This window comes from Opisthocomus hoazin, chromosome 13 (genome assembly GCF_030867145.1).
Source record: "Opisthocomus hoazin isolate bOpiHoa1 chromosome 13, bOpiHoa1.hap1, whole genome shotgun sequence".
Classification (NCBI taxonomy): domain Eukaryota; kingdom Metazoa; phylum Chordata; class Aves; order Opisthocomiformes; family Opisthocomidae; genus Opisthocomus; species Opisthocomus hoazin.
Window position 1 is genome coordinate 22,468,307 of NC_134426.1, and position 19,765 is coordinate 22,488,071.

The 19,765-nt window shown below is 49.5% G+C and overlaps 1 protein-coding gene across 4 annotated transcripts in view; it reads right to left on the bottom strand.

The window, feature by feature from the left end:
- Positions 1 to 776: 776 nt before the first annotated feature.
- The window catches only part of ULK1 (unc-51 like autophagy activating kinase 1), an 86,502-nt gene continuing 67,513 nt past the window's right edge, over positions 777 to 19,765 (bottom strand). For 3 of the 4 annotated variants that reach the window (XM_075434520.1, XM_075434523.1, XM_075434522.1), the window contains 12 exons: positions 18,762 to 18,913; positions 17,852 to 17,935; positions 16,993 to 17,255; positions 16,168 to 16,352; positions 15,290 to 15,405; positions 14,560 to 14,703; positions 11,806 to 11,993; positions 8,903 to 9,081; positions 8,640 to 8,758; positions 6,246 to 6,403; positions 5,896 to 6,031; positions 777 to 3,936 (listed from right to left, as the gene is read on the bottom strand). In XM_075434520.1, the coding sequence (XP_075290635.1) occupies positions 3,881 to 3,936; positions 5,896 to 6,031; positions 6,246 to 6,403; positions 8,640 to 8,758; positions 8,903 to 9,081; positions 11,806 to 11,993; positions 14,560 to 14,703; positions 15,290 to 15,405; positions 16,168 to 16,352; positions 16,993 to 17,255; positions 17,852 to 17,935; positions 18,762 to 18,913 (1,780 nt within the window). In that variant the 3' untranslated portion in view covers positions 777 to 3,880. The remainder of the gene's footprint in view (positions 3,937 to 5,895; positions 6,032 to 6,245; positions 6,404 to 8,639; positions 8,759 to 8,902; positions 9,082 to 11,805; positions 11,994 to 14,559; positions 14,704 to 15,289; positions 15,406 to 16,167; positions 16,353 to 16,992; positions 17,256 to 17,851; positions 17,936 to 18,761; positions 18,914 to 19,765) is intronic. The other variant, XM_075434521.1, reaches the window with a different exon arrangement.

The window sequence follows — 19,765 nt, forward strand, 5'->3', positions numbered from 1 at the left end:
TGATTCAGACAGAGCAGGGATTACAACTACCTGTCTTGCACCCAAAGTCACAACCAATGCTCACAGTATCCTTGTTGTACTTTTTGCCATGTTCAGTGACTTTTTGCATAGCTACGTGGGCAACAGAAAACTACACCATGTGGCATTCCGTTCAAATAACAAACTGCAATGAGTATAAACACAGCAGGAAAGTATTTAATCTTAATTAAAACTACCTAAATGTTATCACTATACTCACACTTCAAGTACCTCTCTTGCACAGCAACAAGCTAGAGTTTAAAATAGTGCGTAACTATTAGGTCTCCTACAAACACCGCCACGAACCTACCGCCAGCCCTGCCCCTTCCGCGTGGCCATCAGACACCCCTGCTCCAGCGGGCTTCGTGCTGCAGTGCCAAGCAATCGACAGCTCCGAGCGGCTGATCCTGCAAACCCTGCGACTTGGGCGGAATTCCAGCACCTACCCGGAGGGGCAGGGCCCTGCGACCAACTCGTGAGACAGCTTCGACCCGCAGCAGCGGAGAGCACAGCCCGGTAAGGACAGGGGAAGCGGTCGTTACAGCTCCCGCCCAGAAGCTGGCTTCAACTGTCCCAAAGCCAGCGGCTCCATGTGTGGCTTCAGCAACGCAGCTTTTCCATCCCAAGCTTTGCTCTCTGCGAGAAGGGGGTAACGGCACTCTTCCACCTGAAAGTTACGGCTGGTAGAACCAAACACATTAAATCCCGCCCTCAGATACTGCACTAACTGGAATTATAAAGTACTGAAAACTGCCCGCTAACAATTTCAAATCAATTTTATTTTCTTAAATTGGTGTTGTACAATTTAAAGCCAAAAAAAAGTCACACAAAACACAAATAAAAAAAATGTTGACAAAGTATCAAGCATTACCTTATACAGAACATCATCATACGCTCTCACAAACCTGAAGGTACATCTTTATTAGACTGAGGTTTCTTGAAATCTATTAAAGACGTTAGACACAAACGCTGCAACAGTAACAAAGCCATGACAATAGCAGGTGGACTACACTAGCAACTTCAACAATGGTTGGGGGTTGGTTTTGGGGGTTTGGTTTTTTTTTTTTTTTGCATACCTTATTGTCTACAAAGCAATAAATATCTTTCACCAAAAAAGTTGGTTTCACGCTACATGCAGTTAGATAAAAAAGAAAGTCACTGAAGTGATGGCAAAATAAATCACCTGTCTGATTTGTTTTTTCTTTTTTCCTTTTTTTTTGTCCCATTTTTGGGTTTTTTTTGTGTTTTGTTTTTTTTTTTAATTCAAGCACAGTGGCTAAGTTTCAAGTATTGAGAGAAAACATATATATACACGTTTGTGTTTGCATGTGTATCTGTACATACACACACACACACACATCTTTGTATGTATATACACAAACACGTACATATATATATATATTGGTTGTAGGTCTGTAAACCACAATTTTTTGGAGCGATATATACTTGTATACATTGAGCGTGGGCAATTTTGATACATTCAAGTAATGAAGTACAGCCGGAAGGTTAGTGCTGAGCTTGCCACACACACGGCCGATCCCACCCGCGGCAGAGCTGTGGACCCCGGGCTGCCTTCCCCTGGGGGGGGCTGCCGGGGCGGTTCGGGGTGTGCACGGCAGGGTCACTGCTGGCTTAGTGCTGGCGTGCTGCCTCCCGGCACGCCGCTCTGGCCTGCAGCACAGCCCTTCGCAGAACTGGGAGAAGCCTTTCGGAAGCAGTCTGGGTCTCCGCGGCATTTCTGTCCACAGGCTGGGGGGCGGCTGGTCGGTTGTTTTTGCCTCTTTTTTGTTCTTTCTTTTCCTTTTTTCCTCAGGCACAAGCATAAACGGCCACAGAAGCAGCAGGCTGTGAACGTACGATGCAGCAGCAGCCCAATACTGAAGCATTTATGAAAGCTACACTTCAACTTCCCTGGTGGGGGTAATCAGAAATATTTTTACATCTCTTTATTGGCATTTCTGCTCTGTGATCAGAAACGCCCATGTCGCCAAAGATGATGCCAGCTCCAAAGTCAATTAAGTTGCTCCTGAAACCCTTGTAAAGTATCACACTGAACGTGCCAATATTGAGAGAAAAAAAAAGCAATGAGGACTTAACCACCACGTGCAAAATATTTTCAGATCCCCAAAAACAAAGCCTGAGGTTTCGAGTTGCTTTCAAAGATACTTCTCTGCCCAGCGCTACCAAAATACTGCCACGACTCTGATAAATTAAGACACACACGCGCACGCAGACAGACGGAAAGGCAGCCAGCTATCCTCTCACGCACATGCTCACAGCATCCGAAGCCTCAACCAGAACTCGAGCCACTCGCACCTGCAGTCTCATTTGGCTACAGTCTCCTTAAAAGAAATGCTGAACATAAAAGTGAACACTACAAGAATTCTTTATAAAAAAATGAAGCAGCAAATAAAACTTCTTAAAAAATGCATTTCCAATTCCAAGTGTGTAGGATCTTAACACCTGTTCTCGAGCTCTTAAAAAGCACGGAGCTTTATACTGACTGTCCTTAAAAGAACATTTAAATAAAACAAAACAAAACAAATCGTGATACTGCCAGACTGCAAGTCAGCTTTGCCTGGTGTGGAGGAGGAACAGCAAAGACACTGCAGTGCTTCTTGCCTCGCCCTCCCAAGATACAGTACAGTTAAATACGTACAGTTACACACAAACCATATATATATATCAATATATATTCGCCCTTAGGAATACATATTAATATACGCACACACGTAGTGCAATAAAACAACCAGGAAGCAAGGAAAGGAATAAAAGGAACAGCATTCCTAACAGTCGCGATGTTCCTGGGTTGTTGTGTGATGCAAAGTCAACTTCTCAAAGTTCCCATAGTGTGTAAAGTGCTCCTTTGATTCACAAAGCTAGTGTTTTCAGTCCGGGGTGGGGTGAGGGCTCCAGGAGAGGGGTGATCGAGCCACAAGCTGACAGCAGGACAGCGCCCGTGCTGCCTCCCGGTTGATGCGGAACGACAGCCCGAGCTGGACAGCCAGGAGTCTTCCATGTTGATCCCACCGAGTGTGGGGACCAAGGGAGGAACGGATCCATTTTGGCATCTGTCAAACGCAGGAGCGTTGCACTTTCTGGCGTCCTCCCGCTTCCCGCAGAGTCCCTCCCCATGCCGCTCGCCCTGCCGGGCAGAGGCAGCCCACACAGCAGCCACCGGAGTTGCCAACGTCCCCAGCAGCGGCATGTCCTCTGCCTCGCTCGGCAAGTCTGTGAGGTGGGAGCCGCTTCAGCATCGCTCAGGCAAAAGCGAGCTGACTCCCTCCTCCGCCCCTCCGAGAGCACTCCAAGGCATAAACGCGCGTGAGAAGGCGACGAAGGAGAGAAAGCAGGGGAGCCTCGGGGTGCCGGGAGGCTCGAAGATGCCTGGCTATCAGCTGGGCGGGGGAAAGTACACAAACTGGCCTTGACTTCTGAACCACACCCTCCAACATGAACTGAAGCCAGCAGTTTCAGTACATCCATCGCCTGCAATGGACACAGCACTGGAATACCCTGTTCTTAAGCAAGAGGGATAGGCAGCAGTCTTATCCTTCAAAGTGCTGGGAAGAAGCAGACTTCCATCCTTCGTCCCCTCTGCCAACAAGGGAAACCCTTCCACATCAGCTACGTCTTCACCCAGGCCTTTGGGCAGGGAAGTATTTGTGCTTGCTGCAGTCGCACATTCCCACGAAGGAATCCGAGTCTGTGGAACAACTTCCCAAAACGTCAAAATACGAAACGTTGAGCAGTTCATCCTCCAGGTCTCCCACTGCCAAAATCGTTTCTCACCACAGCAGCAGGCCCTCGGAAACAAAGTGATCAGCTGGGGCGAAGTGCGTGAGGAACAAGAACAGTGAAATCAGGCGCAGAACCCCGACAGCAGAGCTGACAGCCTGCGCTCGATGCACAGTTTACCTGCAATGGAAAAAAAACAACAAATGAAATCAGCTTCTCATTTTCCCAGCAATATAAAGACTACCAAAACATGCTGGAGATTCAAAAAAAAGGCAGAACTTCAGCAAATCTAAGCAGCCCTTCGAGAATCATTACCACGTACTGATTTAGACTGGGCGAGGACCTGACTGCAGACGCCACGCTGGGAAGGGACAGGTTGAAAGGTTGAATTACTGGAGATCCAACAACGAAAGCCAGGAGGCAGCAGTTCTGACACAAGCATCAAGATGTTATAAAGAACCACCGTCCGCTGGGAACAATTTATTCAACTTTTAGTTATTGGCGCAGCTTTTGCCAGCAGGCAAGATGATGCAAGGTCTCCAATGCCATTTGTCACGGCTTACAACTGAGAGACCGAGCCCAGTCCAGCCTGGTCAGCGCCAGGGCCTCATTGCCTGAGCCCAAGACTCTCTCAAAAGCTAAACGTCTGGTGGAATTCATTCCTCTCACAGGAAGACTTGCTGTATTTCTAAGTTAATCATTTTACTTTTCAGAAATAACCAATCATACACCTGAGATCTAAAATGAAATGCATGCCCACTACAGCCTACCAGAGAACAGCTCAGTCAGGGAGGTGGAACATAGGGTAAAACAGGGAATGCCAGGATATCAACTGGGAAAAAAAATCTCTTAAATGCATTAACTGTATCTTTGGACAAAAGATGTGATTCAGGTTTGGTAAGCAACGGTACAATAGAAACTACTTAGTATTCCCCGTTCACTCAGCCCTCCACACACCACCTGCCAATCTCCCTTTGCTCTCCTTCAGTGAGCCTCGTGTCAACTGTGAAAGTTGGTGATAATTAACTGACTGACTGCCTGTGAGCCAGAAATCTCTTCTCTCATTACCTGTCGGAGAGCTCTGTCTGCACGGACGATCAGAGCAGCCCGGCAGCACCCCAGACACTGGCCCAGGACAGGCCAGGGGAGAGGAGAGGCCCCCTCCCTCCAGCCGCACCGACGCCGTCGGGGACTGCTGCCGAGGGGCTGGTTCAGCGGAGCAGAGCCAAGGCCAAGCCAGGCTGCTCTAACAGACAGCAGCCATCGCCTGTCCCCTCCACAGAATCACAGAATGGAAGGGACCTCTGTGGGTCATCTAGTCCAACCCCCCTGCCGAAGCAGGGTCGCCTCCATCTGCCTCTCGTAGAGAGAGATGACAGAAGTGATTAAACCCCAGCCAGAAGGGCAGGGAAAGTGCGCTCGCAGCAGGTCAGTCCTCTCCCCTCCACATGTGCTCGCTGCGGAGAGTAACGCCCCTTACGACAAAGGGAGAGAGCGGGAGAGGTGACAGCTCGGAGCAGCAGACAGAGGGGTCCGTCTGTCCCCAGGAAAGGAAGCCAAATGATAGCAAGTAGGGAAGAGTTCAGCTTTCACTGCTACAGCAGGCGCTTGCTGATGAGAAAAACATTTTTCTGCTGCCTTCTCAGCCACGCCTGGGACTGGGGAACCAGACAGGCGAGCAGTCCTGGTTCAAAAGATGTGTTGGAAGGAGCCCTCCCTGTGCTGATCGGCCACCTCTGCCCAACAGCCACTGCTGTTTCACGTTCCCAAGTGCCCTATGCAATCAGAGGGATGGTTCCCACTGGAAACCAAAACCAGGACCCTGCTGTTGCCAAACCACTTCCTTCAGCAAGCTCTTTCACATGTCAAACGCTCCAGCAAAGCCCTGGCAATCACTCTGCATGGGAAGCTCTCAAAATATGTCTCTGAACAGGGACCTGCATTTCTAACAGTCTTCCTGCTGGGAAAGCAGGAGGCCAGGCTGCGAGGAGCTGTAAAAAGCCAAGAGATCTCCGCGATGTCCACCAAGATGTACCCAAAGGAAAAAAGGATGCTGGGTACTGAAATTTCTGCTCCATGCAGCTAGAAAAACAATACGTTCTAGTGGGAGGAAAAAAACAAAAGTCACTGAACACTCACATTTATTGATGTTTTCTATGTCCCCCTGTTCAGTGATGATGTTCAGGAGCCCCTCCATCAGCAGCAGAGCCTTGTGGTACCTCTGTGCGCAGTCCTCTCTGTGATGGAACATCTCATCCAGGGCTGCAGACTGCACCTGCAGGCAACAACCCCATGCCAAGAGGTTACTCCCAGGCCAGGCCCAGCTTTCGCAGCATGGCCCCTCAGCTGCGCAAACACCTCCCTCGCCCAGGCTCCAGAAGCTGCAGTAAAGCCACCTGCTGAGGCCACCAGCAGGACCCGCTGATGCCTGGCGCTGGCTCTGGGCCAACCCTGCTCCCAGGCACTCTATGGTTATTCATGGTTGTTACCATTTGCACAGCATAGCTGAAGATGAGCTTCTCTGCGGTGATGCTGTTGATCCGATCCATGAGTTTCTGCTTGTCCAAGAAGAACCTCTGGAGCCTCATGTTAAGGCAGTGGCAGGATGATACGCTGGATTTATAAAGCTCATTCAGCTTCTTCACAACTACAGTAAAGGAAAGAAATGCTTTAGGTGTTACTTCCAGTTCTCCCTGTGCCTCCCAATCTCCATGCACAGGACCCCAAATGAGTAACTTCAAGACAATGGGGTTATCTTAAAGCCAAAAGACTGGCAGGAAAGTACTTGCTGCACCAACAGCGTCTTTTTCCTTCCCTCTGTCACCTTCACCAGTTATAAGCCTGCACGTGGCAACACCTACACCTGTGCCCAGTTCACCTGAGGCCAGGTGTATTTTTGTTTCCTTCAGCTGCCACAAGGCAGAGAGCAGTCTGCACCACGCAAGGTGTCTCACGCACCACCAGAAGCAACCGACGTGCCAGATACAAAGCTTCTGCTACTTGACGGGTGATGACGTGCTGTGAAGAAGTACGTGACTTGCATGTGGTAGCTGCTGGAGCTAAGTGTGGATGAGCAGCACTGACTAAGCAAGGAAGACTCTCTCGGGACTCTCCTGTCCCAGAAAAGACAAGACACTGACGCCTGTGAAAAGCCACCTCCTTTCCTGAACCACAGCAGCTCCAACAGTGAGGTTACAGGACAGAGAACCAGGAATCAAATATGATTCTTAGGGATTAAATAACAATCCAAAACAGCAAGCGATGCCACCAGCTTGAGTCTCCCTAGCTGCCTGGCACAATCTACACAAAGTACTGAATACAAACTCCCACCAACATCTGATGAGTATTACTGCTACGTGCACATTTGAAAATACCCACGCTGCATAATTTGCTCCTGGGGGAGGCAAATTAACCCATCCCATGAGTCAGCCTCTCTCAGCTACGATGCAGAGGGGCAAGCTCACATGACAGCCAGGCCCTGCGACTAAATCTAGCCTTTCCAGGCAGAGGTAAGAGAGCAGAGCGCCAGAGCAGAGACTGCCTCCAGGAAGAAAGGCTGCTGTCACTTCATCAGGGAAAAGGACCAAGGCACAAAACCGTAACCCTGCCAGGGGTCACCCTTGTCAGATCACCCTTGCTCAGAAGGAACTTGAGAGGGAGTGGGAACCCCAAAGCTCATGGGTGACATCAGGAGGGTGAAATGAAAAACTCCATGAGAAGCGAGTCAACAGAGACTATTTAAAAACCAAAACAACACACCAATACAGCAATATCCTCTTCCACGGAATCCAATCAGCGCTCCGAGCTGCGCCCAAATTATCAGGAAAAAGAGGATGGCTGTGGGTAGGGACCCTGCCAGGCACACACTGCTGAAGGACACTCCAGAGCAGTGTCTTGTTGTGCTTCTCTGCTTTTTCCATAGACATGGGACACGAGTACCTTGAAAGCCCTCATGGCCTCACTGTGCCCTGAAAACCCTCAACGGAGCAGCATTTTGTGGGGAAAGAAACAAGACAAGACAGCCTTGCCCAACTGCCACACACTGAATGGCAAATTACACTGCGAATCTAGAAGCTGCAATCTGCCCTGAAAAGGAGTGATTTATTGGGGTTATGGCAACTTTCCTGGTAGACTGCGCACGCGGAAGACGTGCATCTTGTTCCATGCTGCCTGCTACAACGTGCGTGTGCTCACTGTATTTAACTTCTCTTTTCTCACACCCCATCCCAAGGCAGCACGCATACTTTCAAAGACTAAGCTCTTGGGGAAGGTGGCTGATGGGTTAAGTACTTCAAGTGCTTCAAAAAGCTCCCTCAGTAATATTACAAGGGTAGTTTTAAAATTATTTTTTCTAATCACTGAATCATAGCCAGCTCACAGCACAAGCCAGCCAGTCCGATGCAAATGTAAGGCCGTAACACTAGCGAAGAAGTGACTCTGGCATTACCAGTATTTTACTTCCTGTGTTTTTGTTTCACTTGAAAAACCATCACTGCCAAAACAGGTCTCCATCTGCCAAGTAAGCGCTTCCTAGGACATACACTGTGTAATTAAGTTGGACTTACGTCAAGTACAAATAAGCACCTGAGACAGAGATGTACAAGGAATCAGATAAGACACATTCCCCTCTCAGTAATTAATGCTGAAGATTCTCACAGGGGCACGAGCAAGAGCTTTGAGACCTGAAGTCAACGGGAAGAGAGGAACACTTCCCTCAGTGTGCATAAAAAAGACCCAGCTGTGCACGGGGACAGCAAGAAATACGCCTGCGGGCATAGCAGTGGGGGTTCACGCGCACTCAACCCCCTCCATACCCTTTGCGATACTTTTCATATTCCCATTCCAGGCGAGTCCTTCGTGCCACGTGCCCAGTGGCCTCTTACCTTGCTTGACGGTGGAGGACAGGCACAGCTTGCCAGCTTTGATCTGCTCTATGGCCATCTGCAGCCCCGAGGACAGAAGCTCCGCTACCTTCAGGTACAGCACGAGCTGCTCTGCATAGCTGCAAAGAAAGCACATTGCAAGGCAAAGAGATCAATGGGACCAGGATACACGTCCCGAAGGACTTCTGGTACATCAGGATGCGGGGGGTGGGAGGGAGTGACAGCAGACATGGGAGCTGGGAGGCTCTCTGCCCAGTCCTTACCTCCACTCCCGGCTCAGGAGGCTGATCTGGTCGGCCACCACGCTCTCCTGGAGCTGGTACTCAGAGGTGACTGAACTGCTCATCTCGCTGGAGCTGCCTTTCAGGGCGGCAATTTCCATCACGTAGTGGACAAAGGCCAGCGTGAAGCGGAGGCTGCGCAGGATGTCAGTGTGCTCTTGCTGTTGAAGGGACGCCGAGGCGGGGGTTACGGAGGGAAAGCTGGCACGCCGGGGAGAGCTGCTCGCTGAGAGCTGTGCCAGCAACTCATCCCGGCTTACAGAAATCACACCCGGGCCCCCCAAATCCCTACACCTCTGCCTTGGGCAGGGACAGCCAAACTCAGCTCCAAGCCCCCACACCACTCCAGCTCCTCCTCCACAGTAACAGCAGCAAACGACAGTCCCAGGCCAGGAGTTTGCAGGCAGCTCCCTGGAGGAGCTGGGGAGACTTGCTCCAGTTACATGCCCCCTTGCCAAGGAGGATCCCAGCTCTGTGGGACTCCTTCAGAGTCAGCCAGGAAGGGGCAGAGACGATCTGTACCACGGCCCCAGCCCTGGTCCCCACCACAGTACAAACTGAAAGCGGGTGTGCATTTCCTGAGAGTGACAACCTCCTACACCAGAGAAAACTGCAAACACAGTGTGTCCCATCCCACAGCCCAGCCCTCGGTGCTTACAGCCTCCCAGTCAGGCGCAGGGAGCCCTGGCTGAGGTCCTCTGAAGGGACAGCCAGGACAACCTTTTATCTGCAACTCCTCGCCACTGAGCGAGGGGCATACACACCAAGCGCTGTGTTTGTTTCAACACCGCAGTTTTTCCTCTGCTATTACAGATCAAAGGGGATTATCCCAATTCTGGGCAGCTGCATTGCTCAAGTCACTGAGAACACTTTTGGGAAGTTAGTATTTGTGGAAAAACTGAATGCTTGTGGGTCCTAGAAAATGAATTGCTGCCTGGATCAGATGCAACTCCATTGTTCATGCTCCCTGCGGAGAAGTGGCTAACCTGCTTGATCTTCAAATATTCAGTGGCTCAGATCTCTCAAAGGGGGCTGGTAAGGATGCTTCCCACATGAATTTATCAAAAACCACCCCCATGCTCAAGTTCTGCAAGCTTTTGGTTTTCGTTCACTGGCTCAGACACTTGGCCGCTGAGGCAGCTTTGACTATCTGAAATACAAATCTCTCCTCCCACTGTCTCACTACCTGGACAGTCCAGTAAGGTAAGAAAGTGTTATCTCCCTCTTCCTCTACTTTCTTTAAAAGCACAGGAGGAACTTGGAGATTAAGTAATTGCCAAGTCATACAAGAAGTTTGTGGCAGAGCAGGAAACTGCTGAGGTCTTGCTGGTCTCAGCCTGGCATCTCTAACCAAGGCACAGTCCTTCCTCTCTGCTTATACAGTTGGCTTCTATCAATTATGCTGGCATTCATGGCCTCACTTGGCATAACAAGAGTCTTTCCTTCCGTAACCACCTCTGTGTTGTGTTTTTAAAGCACCACAAAAGAAACTAAAAGCTAGCCTTCAATTTGCCTTGTCTGCACCTAAAGAAACTCTTAAAAAGATTGAAGAAACTACCCACCTGAATGCGGCAGCTTTGCTCAAGATAAACAAGGGTGCTTAAACATAAGATTTCAATGTCCTGAAAGTAGCAGCAGACATCAGAAAATCTGCCAGGTTTGCATTCTGGCCAACTCCACAGAGCACAAAGCGATCTCGAAATACGCTGTCAAGGTTTTGTGACATGCAATGGATCACTGAGTTCAGCAGAAATGATGACCGAACCCAACTGACTCATTACAGACACAGAAGCTGGGCTGAGTGCCATTAAGAAGATCACGTTGACACTTCCTTAGGATATCTCTCTTCAGACCAGCATCCGAAGTGGCAGCTGGCAGGGCCCCATACTTCTGGGACCTCGCACAGGTAGGATGCTCAGTTAAACTCACTACTATTTTGATCATATCAAGGCTGAAAGTCCTAGCCTTGTGGCTCTGCAGGTGATTAAGCAAACGAATGCAATTCAATGCATAATTGACAAAAAAATTGAGCTAAATTAAATCTGAAGTAAAAGAGTAAACCCACATCCTTAAAACAATGTGTGCATATCTCTGTGGGTATCTAGGGGTTTTTAGCAACACCAGCAAAACTCAGACACACAGAGCCTTCCTCGGTCCCAGACAGCCCGAGGAGGTCTCATGAGCAGAGCTGAAACCGTGACTGAACCTGCCTCCCACCTCTACTGCAAATGGGCAGCCTGACCTACATTTCAAATATATCTCAGCTTCAAAAGCGTTTGCTCTGCTTCAGCCCGCCTTCAGCCTGCAGAGAGGGGAGTCTGGCAGCCTTTCAGCTCGACAATCTGGTTCAGCTGTTCTGGTGCAGAACGTGGTGTCCCCCCGCCCCCATTAGTAACAGAAGCATCGGGTTTATTTTTTCAGATCCTTTCAGCAGAGGCCGTATCGCTGCCTGACTCCCCAAGTGCCGGCAGCCAGCTGATACACCAAGCCACTCACGCTCCCGAGTCAGCTATTACTGATGTTGAACCTTTTAAAAGGGAAAAGGCCCAAAGGAGCCAGGTTTTCTGCAGAAGCTGTTAATACAGAATGCATCAGATAACTGATGTTTCCAACCTGCAATTTCAGCTTTGGAAATGGTGAATTTTAACCCCGGTCATGGGCTGTCTTATGGACTAAACAGTGTGGTAGCAGGCTCAGAAGTCACTGTGCTAAACATGCCCTGGGCTTTCTGAGCACTGCACTGGCCTAGGTGTCTTAAAGCCAGTTTGCCCCATCTTCAGAAGCAAGCCCCGTGGCTGCAGACACGGAGCCGCCTGACCTCTGGATTTGCTTTCCTTGCACTCCCCCCGTCGTTTGCCCCTAACAAGTCCCCGGGATGTACCCACCTCCATGAGCGTCTCCTCGGGCAGCTCTGGGGCCTCAAATGTAACAGCACCTTCCAGGTTGGCGGTGATCGGATCAGCAAAAGCATACCGGAGACTCGAGGGGCCTTCCACAGCATCACCACCAGTTCCCACCGCCAAGTGCCTGCCAGTGAACGAGCCTCCAGAACTGAGAGAGCTGGAAGACCCCACTGAAAACAAAAATAGGCAAAGGAATTACTGAAGATATTACTATTAGGCCAGGTATTCCTCACCCAGCAAGGGGACAATCCTGTAGGATCCAGGATCCTGGATCTGACAGGAGCCAGTAACAGGGACTTCAGAGGAAGACGCAAGGAGTCTTGATGCAGAACAACCACTCCCCAACATCAGCTCCTTAGCGACTCAGGTAGACCAGCTTACAAGCTCAAGCACATTTAATGCACCTTCCAGAATGTCTGTCAGTTACGGAGACAATTCAGAAGCATTCTTTTTTTCTGTTTGTCCAAACCCTTTCTGAATCCTGCCACAATATCTTGGGCTGATTTTTATCATACGCCGCCATAGCCAACTTTCCCATCACAGCTCAGCATGGTTTGAACCCTGGTTCCCTAACTTTTACACTGTCACTGGATGAGCACCTCTGGTAAGTGAGGCTTTTATCAGGGTTTTAAAACATCGACCACTTCCATGCAAACCAGGAGAGCTTTCCAACACACGCCCTGCACTTCTGCTTCCCCCTTCCCCCTCTTTACAAATAGGAGGCTGGGCAGAGAGTAAGTGACTTCAGCTGAGCCAAGACCCTAACCTCAGGATCCAGGAAACCCTGTAAGTACGGTGTCCACCAGACAATTCCCTCACCATCATCTTTTCCCCTTCTTGACCACTGAATCCATCCTGAGAGCACACTGGATAGAAAAGATGGACACCTCAAAAGGCGTTTCTGCCTCAGGGTATTCGTAATACGTTTGCCACTTCCAGAGGGCTTCGCATCCCCTCACACGCTGCCACAGAGGAATATATTCTGTCTGACGGGGGGATGCCAATACCAGCTACAATACTCTGCTAATCCTACCGAGGCGATACTCTCCACTGTCACTGAGCCTCTGCAGGGAGATGTTTCTCTTCTACCCATGTATTTCATTTGCTGCCCTACCCTGCCTTCAGAAGGTTCAGCAACATCATGCACAACTGATCTGCAGAGAGGCACAGTCTCCTCTGCTCCCAAAGCTCTCTCCCTGTTGGCAGCTATGCTTCAAATCTAAGCGGATCAAAGATTGGCCGAGTATTTCCAGATCTTTCTGACAGAGGGAAGGACCAACAATATCACATTCTGGATAACTTATAGTTCCAAGAGGCTGTTTGCAAAAATTGTTACAATGACTCACAAAAAGGCTCTGCCTTTGTATCTGTCAAGTGATCTTACTCATCGCTTGTGCAAGCACTTGGGGTGCAGAGTTCCAGCTTGCAAGGCTCCCTTTTTCACCATTCACTCTGTGCATTAACCAAAGGAGTTGCTGCACAGACCTAATACACAAAGCTTTTCAAGCAGCGTTGCTTTGACTGCCTTGACCCAACACTGTGTACGTGTTGTGGGTTCATTATTCAACAGCCTTCTCTTCCAGGCATCCCATCTGAGATCTGGACTGTTCGGCAGATTCTTAAGCATCCAAGTTTCAACCTACTAAAAACTGGTGCTTGGATCTGCTTCCAAATTGCTCTTATCCACGCAAAAGCAACACAGGCAGTCTGAATTCTCTATTCATAACAGTTCAGTAGTAGCTAGAGGCTGTAGCCAGGACAGTAACCCCACTGTGCTACAGGCCCGTCAGACACTTCGTAAGAGTCCCTGCCCTACAGAGCTCACCCTCTACACAGATGAGACAAAGAAAGGATTATGGTCCCAACTTTCCAGACAATCAAGGATGTGAGCGGCTTCAGTTACGATGGAAATCCAAGCCATACCCAGGAACTGAGCCCATGTGTCCCCCCATCCCAGCCAAGCAGCTTATTCAAGGTTACATCCAAACCTTCCCTGCAGTAATTAAGAACAACAGAGTTGACTACGTTCAGATGACGAACAGCCAAGACAAGAACCCAAACAAGCCAAAAATGCAAATAAGTGTGTCCAAATACTTTCTTAAACTGAACATAGAGTCCAGCTCCCAGACACACTATCCCAAAAGGGGCAATTACCACAGCCTCAACTGTTGGCTGACGAGGCCACAGCACTAGTGTCAAAAGAAGTATCTGTCAAGTGGGAGTGCACTGCCCCATTTCCTACTTCAGCGGCTCAGAGTACAGGTAACACCACGAACAATTTTGCATACAGAGCCATCCTGGCCCTTTCCTAATGGTACTTCTGCACTGAAATTGGTGGGCACGGATGGTCATGCTCCCCTTTTATAGCTCATCCAAAACCCACAGGGAAAACAATCAGAACACAACAAAATCTTTATGTTTGTTGACTTATCAACAGTGGGTCTATGAACAGCTGCAGCATTATTCCTGAAGCAAAGAGAAATGAAGTAAAAGAGCAGTTTGGCTCTCTCTTCCAGTACTGGAAAAGCACTATATGGCATCAATCCTTGTGCCAGTGCAAGCAGTTATCAGCAATTAACGGGCTGGCAGTAGCCAGCGTGAGAACCTCAAAGGCATTTAGACCAGCTGAGCTCTCCGGACTGTGCTCTGAGCAGCCCTCTGCCAGCACCAAGGAATTCAACACACCGCTCTGCCCCGAGGCATTCCCACTGGAACAGGCAGGTATCAGCCCTTTACCTGAAAACATCCTGGTCCTCGTGGTCTGTGGGGGGGTTGTTCCACTGGGAGGGGATCCGACAGTAAAAATCACTGGGGATGGGCTGGCAGAGCCCCCAGCCCGGGCACCAGAGTGCAGGGTCCCTCCGTAAGCACCTGAGGGAGCTGGGGAGACAGTTGAAAGGTGCAGACTGGCATTACAGGAAAGTTACTCCGAGCACAGGGTGCCTCGCCCAGCAGTTGTATGTTCCTGCAGACTCCCTCGGGAGACAGTGGCTACCAGCACAGGCCAGCGCGCCCTTCGGAGGCATCCCCCGGCAACGCGAGTGGGCCAGGCTGGCTTGGACTACAGGACACGAGCCTGGGCAGCCTTACGCACTGCTGCAGCTGTTCTCCCCTCCTCGCTTCCCAGCCTGCAAGCCCAGGAAGACCCACCCTTGCAGAGCCATTCATACTCGAACCGCCTGGCAGAAAGTCCCCACTTCCACGTGTTATCACATTCAGAAGGGGCCAAAAGAGGAAGCCCTGCCTACAAAAATCACACCACTAGCCAGCAACTGCACAGCAAGCGTAGCCCACAGACCTTCGAGCGCTCCACAACAGAAAGCAAACATCCTTACTCTCCTCACACACGACAGTCACTCCCTTTGCCAAAAGCCACCAGAAAAGCAGCCTCCCATGGCTGCATGCAGGAAAACTGTTCGCCCCAGCCCAGGACATCCTGCCAGATCTGCCTGGCCTCCTCACTTACCTGCAATTTCCATCGGCTTCTCGTTGTTCAGGCTGTCGTTGCTGCCAGCTTCGGAGATCTGCGCTCCAAAGGCTGCCTTCAGAAGCAGGTCAGTGAGCCTGCCTGTGCTCAGAGATCTAAAAAGAGGACATACGACATGATGCAGAAAGTCAACAGGCACAAGGTTTCAGCTGCTTCCACTCCGGTGTGTGCCATTCCTGGTCCGCAACCACTTCACACTACACAGCAAACAGCCTGGAGCTGAAATAACCACTCTTCCTCTTTCAACAGGGCATCTGAAGCACCTCCTGCATACAACTACTGTGACTAACTGCAGCAACGCGAGTACTGACTACAGCATTATTGTAACACCATTCTTCTTTGGTAGAAGATATGGAAACTAATATCAGAGGAGGACTCTACAGTTTTAGGAGAAAGCTGCAGTCTGCAGAGGCACGTAAGAAAAACTTAACACTAACATCTGAGTGACTTTGTATACCGCAACGCTCATGACAGTCAGCATGTGGCTTTCAAACAGGTCTCTGGTCTGAAGACCGGTGCCAAGGAACACCCACAACGCCCTCTCATCCACGACAGGCACAGGCTCCACAAAGAGCAAGGGACGCCATCTGCATAATTGCAAGGAGTCTGGTCTAATAACGAAATCCTTGATCCCCACTTGATGAAACCCCGGACACTAAATGCAGTGTGAAGCTGCAGACAATCTTTCATTTTCTAAAATCTAGGCCATGGCCTGCCACTGCAGAAGACATTACACATCTGCTAGCAGTTTGCAGATGCTATACTACAGTTTAAATGTTGGCTGAGGTTTGGAATTTGCCCCATCCATCCCATATTAGGGAACAAAGCACCACCGTATAAAGCAGACTATAGCTCACCTGCCCTTGATCTCTTCCACAGGCCTCAGTCCCAAGCCAGTTTGCTGGCAGTGGAAATGACCCATCTCCTTCAGATCTGGCAAGGTCTTGTTCCGTGTTGGAGTCATCATGACCCCCTGATGGGCCAAGAGGGTGAGGAGATTCTGCGAACTTGGCGTTTTGGGAAACTCAAATGGGGACACAGCCTAAGAAGAACAGAAAAAACAGAGATCTGTCTTTAAAACAAAGGAGGAAGGTTCCCCTTGCTGCCCCATTTGTTAATCAAAATTAAATTTTTAACAAGCTGCCTGAAATAAAGAGGTAAAAATCCCAACCCATGCAGTTACTCACCCCCATTCCCACAAAGACTAAAATGAAAGAACAAACTCTGCTGAAAATTTGTAGCAGCCTAACATAAGCAGAGAAAACACTGTCACAGTGCCAGCTTCGCATGAGACACCAGGGCTGTCACCTGCTTAACCGTCTGCCGTCTCCACTGGGGATTCCTGCTGGGGACACGCTCGTGTCACAAGCAGAGCTGCTGTGTGCAAACAGCCCGGCACCGCAGTTCACTAATGCGCTGCTGCCTAATCTGGGCAGCTCCTCTCCATTGTCTGTTTAAAACCCTGGACTCTGCTCAGATGGGGAACGCTGCTGCCAAGTGAGATCCATCCACTAAGAACTAGGACACTACCCCGCTTCACACAGATCACTAAATAGCCCTTGAAGAAAAGCGAACAAGCGGGGTAACTCCAGGTCAGAGTTATCTGATCGGGCAGCAGTTCACCCTCAAACAACCCAAAGGATCGAGCCGCGAGAAACCCAGAAGCCGACTCCTTGCCATACCTTTGTAGGGGAGCCCACTATAGTTGGCAAAGGGCTTCTCTGCATGAACTCGGACAGCTTCGGTGAGGATCTGAGCTGCCGGCAGTGCTGCAAGCCGTGAACCTGCAGCGGCTGGCTGCCTGGGGCATGACCAAACTGCACAACAAGAGGATCAGAGTGCTGCTTCGTTATCTTCTGCCTGCAGGAATGCAAATCTGACAGGTTGGGAGCACTGTGGAGCCGGGAGCCCATCCCTCGAGGAGAGTGTTCGGGCACTGAGGAACCTGCAGGGCCCAAACACAGTGACAAACCGAGTCATTTTCTGGTTCTAACACAAAGAGCCAGCCGGATCCTGGGATCCACTGCTAGAACATCTACAGATCAAAACCTTCAGTGGATGGCTAAGGATGGCACTCTGATCAGTGCCGCCACACTGCTAGGCCTGATCAGGTTTTGACTTTACACAGGAGGAAGAGATATGAACAACAGGGAAATAAAAGTGTGGCTTCTTTCCTTCACTTGCAGCCCTTACAGAGAAAGGGACCCTGACTGTCACAGTTCAGCAGCAAGGAAATTGCACATCAAGCAGGCCACTTGGCAGAGGAGGTGTTCAGGGTTTTGAGATGCTTTTCTTTCACTCAATCCACTGACTTCAAAGTCACAAATTTGAGTTTCTGTTTCACAGGGTCTGTCAGCACTGGAGGAGGCTGCCTGATGGGATGTGAAGGGCTCAACACTGACTCCTACCAGTGCACAGAAATCCTGGCTGGCCAAGCATCAAGAGAAGCTGCAGAAGAACCACATCCAACCTTGAATGCCCTGAAACTATGGTTCTGGCTTTGTCCATAGGAATAATGAAGGAAGGTAAGGACCAACGCACCAGTGACAGGCATCCGGCTTCTCACTTCTGCTCCAAGAGAGGATGGGATAACAGTCTGGCTGGGCTGCTCTGGGATTGTTCCAACTTTGAGGGAACACAATAAAAAAAAAAGTTTATTCAGTTTCCACAGGCAATAACGCCACTACGCACCACCTGTTTTACAGAAAGATGTTAGTTATCTCTTCCATCTGCTCAGCCCTAGCTGTGTTGTGAGAAGACCAACAACTCCTGTAAAAGGAGGGGAAAAAACCTCCGTCTGGTATTACTTTAGCCAGTTTCAGTCTTATTTGGCAGTGATATTAATTCAGAGGAATAGAATACGACTGTGCTGCATTTCCCCACCAGCAGAGACTAATAAACATAGGATTGGAGACACCGGGGATATAGAACAGCTAGTTACATCAGAGTCTGTTCCTTTACAGAAAACAGCAAACTGCATCAGTTGCACGCTGGTGTTTTTCTTCTCCCTTTCCACTGGAATTGCTTGTTAGCATATGGATCAGGCTACCAGATATCCAGACAGCTACTTCTCAGCTTGAACAGGGAAGTTCAAGCCCTTCCAAAGCTGGTCAGAATTTTGCCCTGACAACAATTGGCTTATGTTTTTTCTCACCCCAGCCCAAGCCAGTAAAAAGATACTTTGCACTTACAGCAGCCCTCTTCAGAGGGCAGCAAATGTTTGATGCAGATACCAAAACAAAGCTTGTCTCTCCCGGGGCTAATAAGTATTTCCTCTCCATTTTACTGAGGCCAAAACACTTGTCAAATAACCTATTGAGAAGAGCCATGGGAGAACACAATAATCTGAATTCCCTATTACCTGGCAGCTACAGCTGGTCATAACCTCCCTCTTCAGAGGAAAGAGGGATATGCTTTTATCAGGGCAGCAATACGCCAGCTGACATCTTACCTTGTGGTGATGGCATAAATGGCTTGGCACCGCCAAACGAGAGCTTTCTAGAGCTGGGCACAGATCCATGCTCTCCAGGGTAAGGAGGGGAAGCACCAGTTTTCGGAAAACCAAGAGGACTTGTACTGCTAGACCTCCGGACCGTACCAGACCTTATAGGAAACAACAGCAGCACACACGTTACTCCAGATGTCAGTACAGATGGGTAAGCAGAACAGTATCACCAGGCTCACACAGGCACACAGCTACTTCCACAGAAGCGGAGCTTCATGGCTGTTTATCCCGGATCATAATCCCACCGTTCTAGGACTACATCAATACAGATTAAGATGATAATCCTTGTTTTGAAGAGTTGCAATCCAAACAAAGTTTTGCAAGACAAATTAAAAGAGAGAACGAGATTAGCTTAGCTGCAAGCAGGAAAGCCTGCCCGTTTTCAGAAGTCGCTTTTAGATGCTTTCAGGTATCTACATCAATCCTGAACAAGACAGAGCTTCATATCTTGCCACATCCAGGGTGTTTGTTTTAGGTGGTGTCTTCAGAATGCCCTGAGAGGGTTTTATTCAAGCGTTCCTCCCGCGCTGAGCCACTCGCTTATTGTCAGAGCGGCCATTTTGGTGGAAAGCTCCGCGAGCGCAGGTTGTACGATGCGGAGGCAGGCTGTCCCAGAGGCACCGCTCGGCAACAGGGCTTTGACTCAGATCAAAAGCTAGAGAGCAAACCAGAGCAGCGCTGGGCTGGACAGTCAGAATTGCCTGGGCTCCAAGCTCCTTTAACTCATCGTGAAACCTCACCTCAGGGGGTTAAAATTCATTTGTACAGCCCACAAATGTGGGAACCTCGGGTATTACCCAGCTGCTAAAATGAAACAAAAGTGGAAACCAGACTAGTGGGAAAGTGAGTACAGCCACACCATCACTCTGGAGAGAGACAGGATTATTGTATATTGACTAATTATTTCTCAGTATTTCAATGTTTTCACCACTTGATAAGAACACACAACC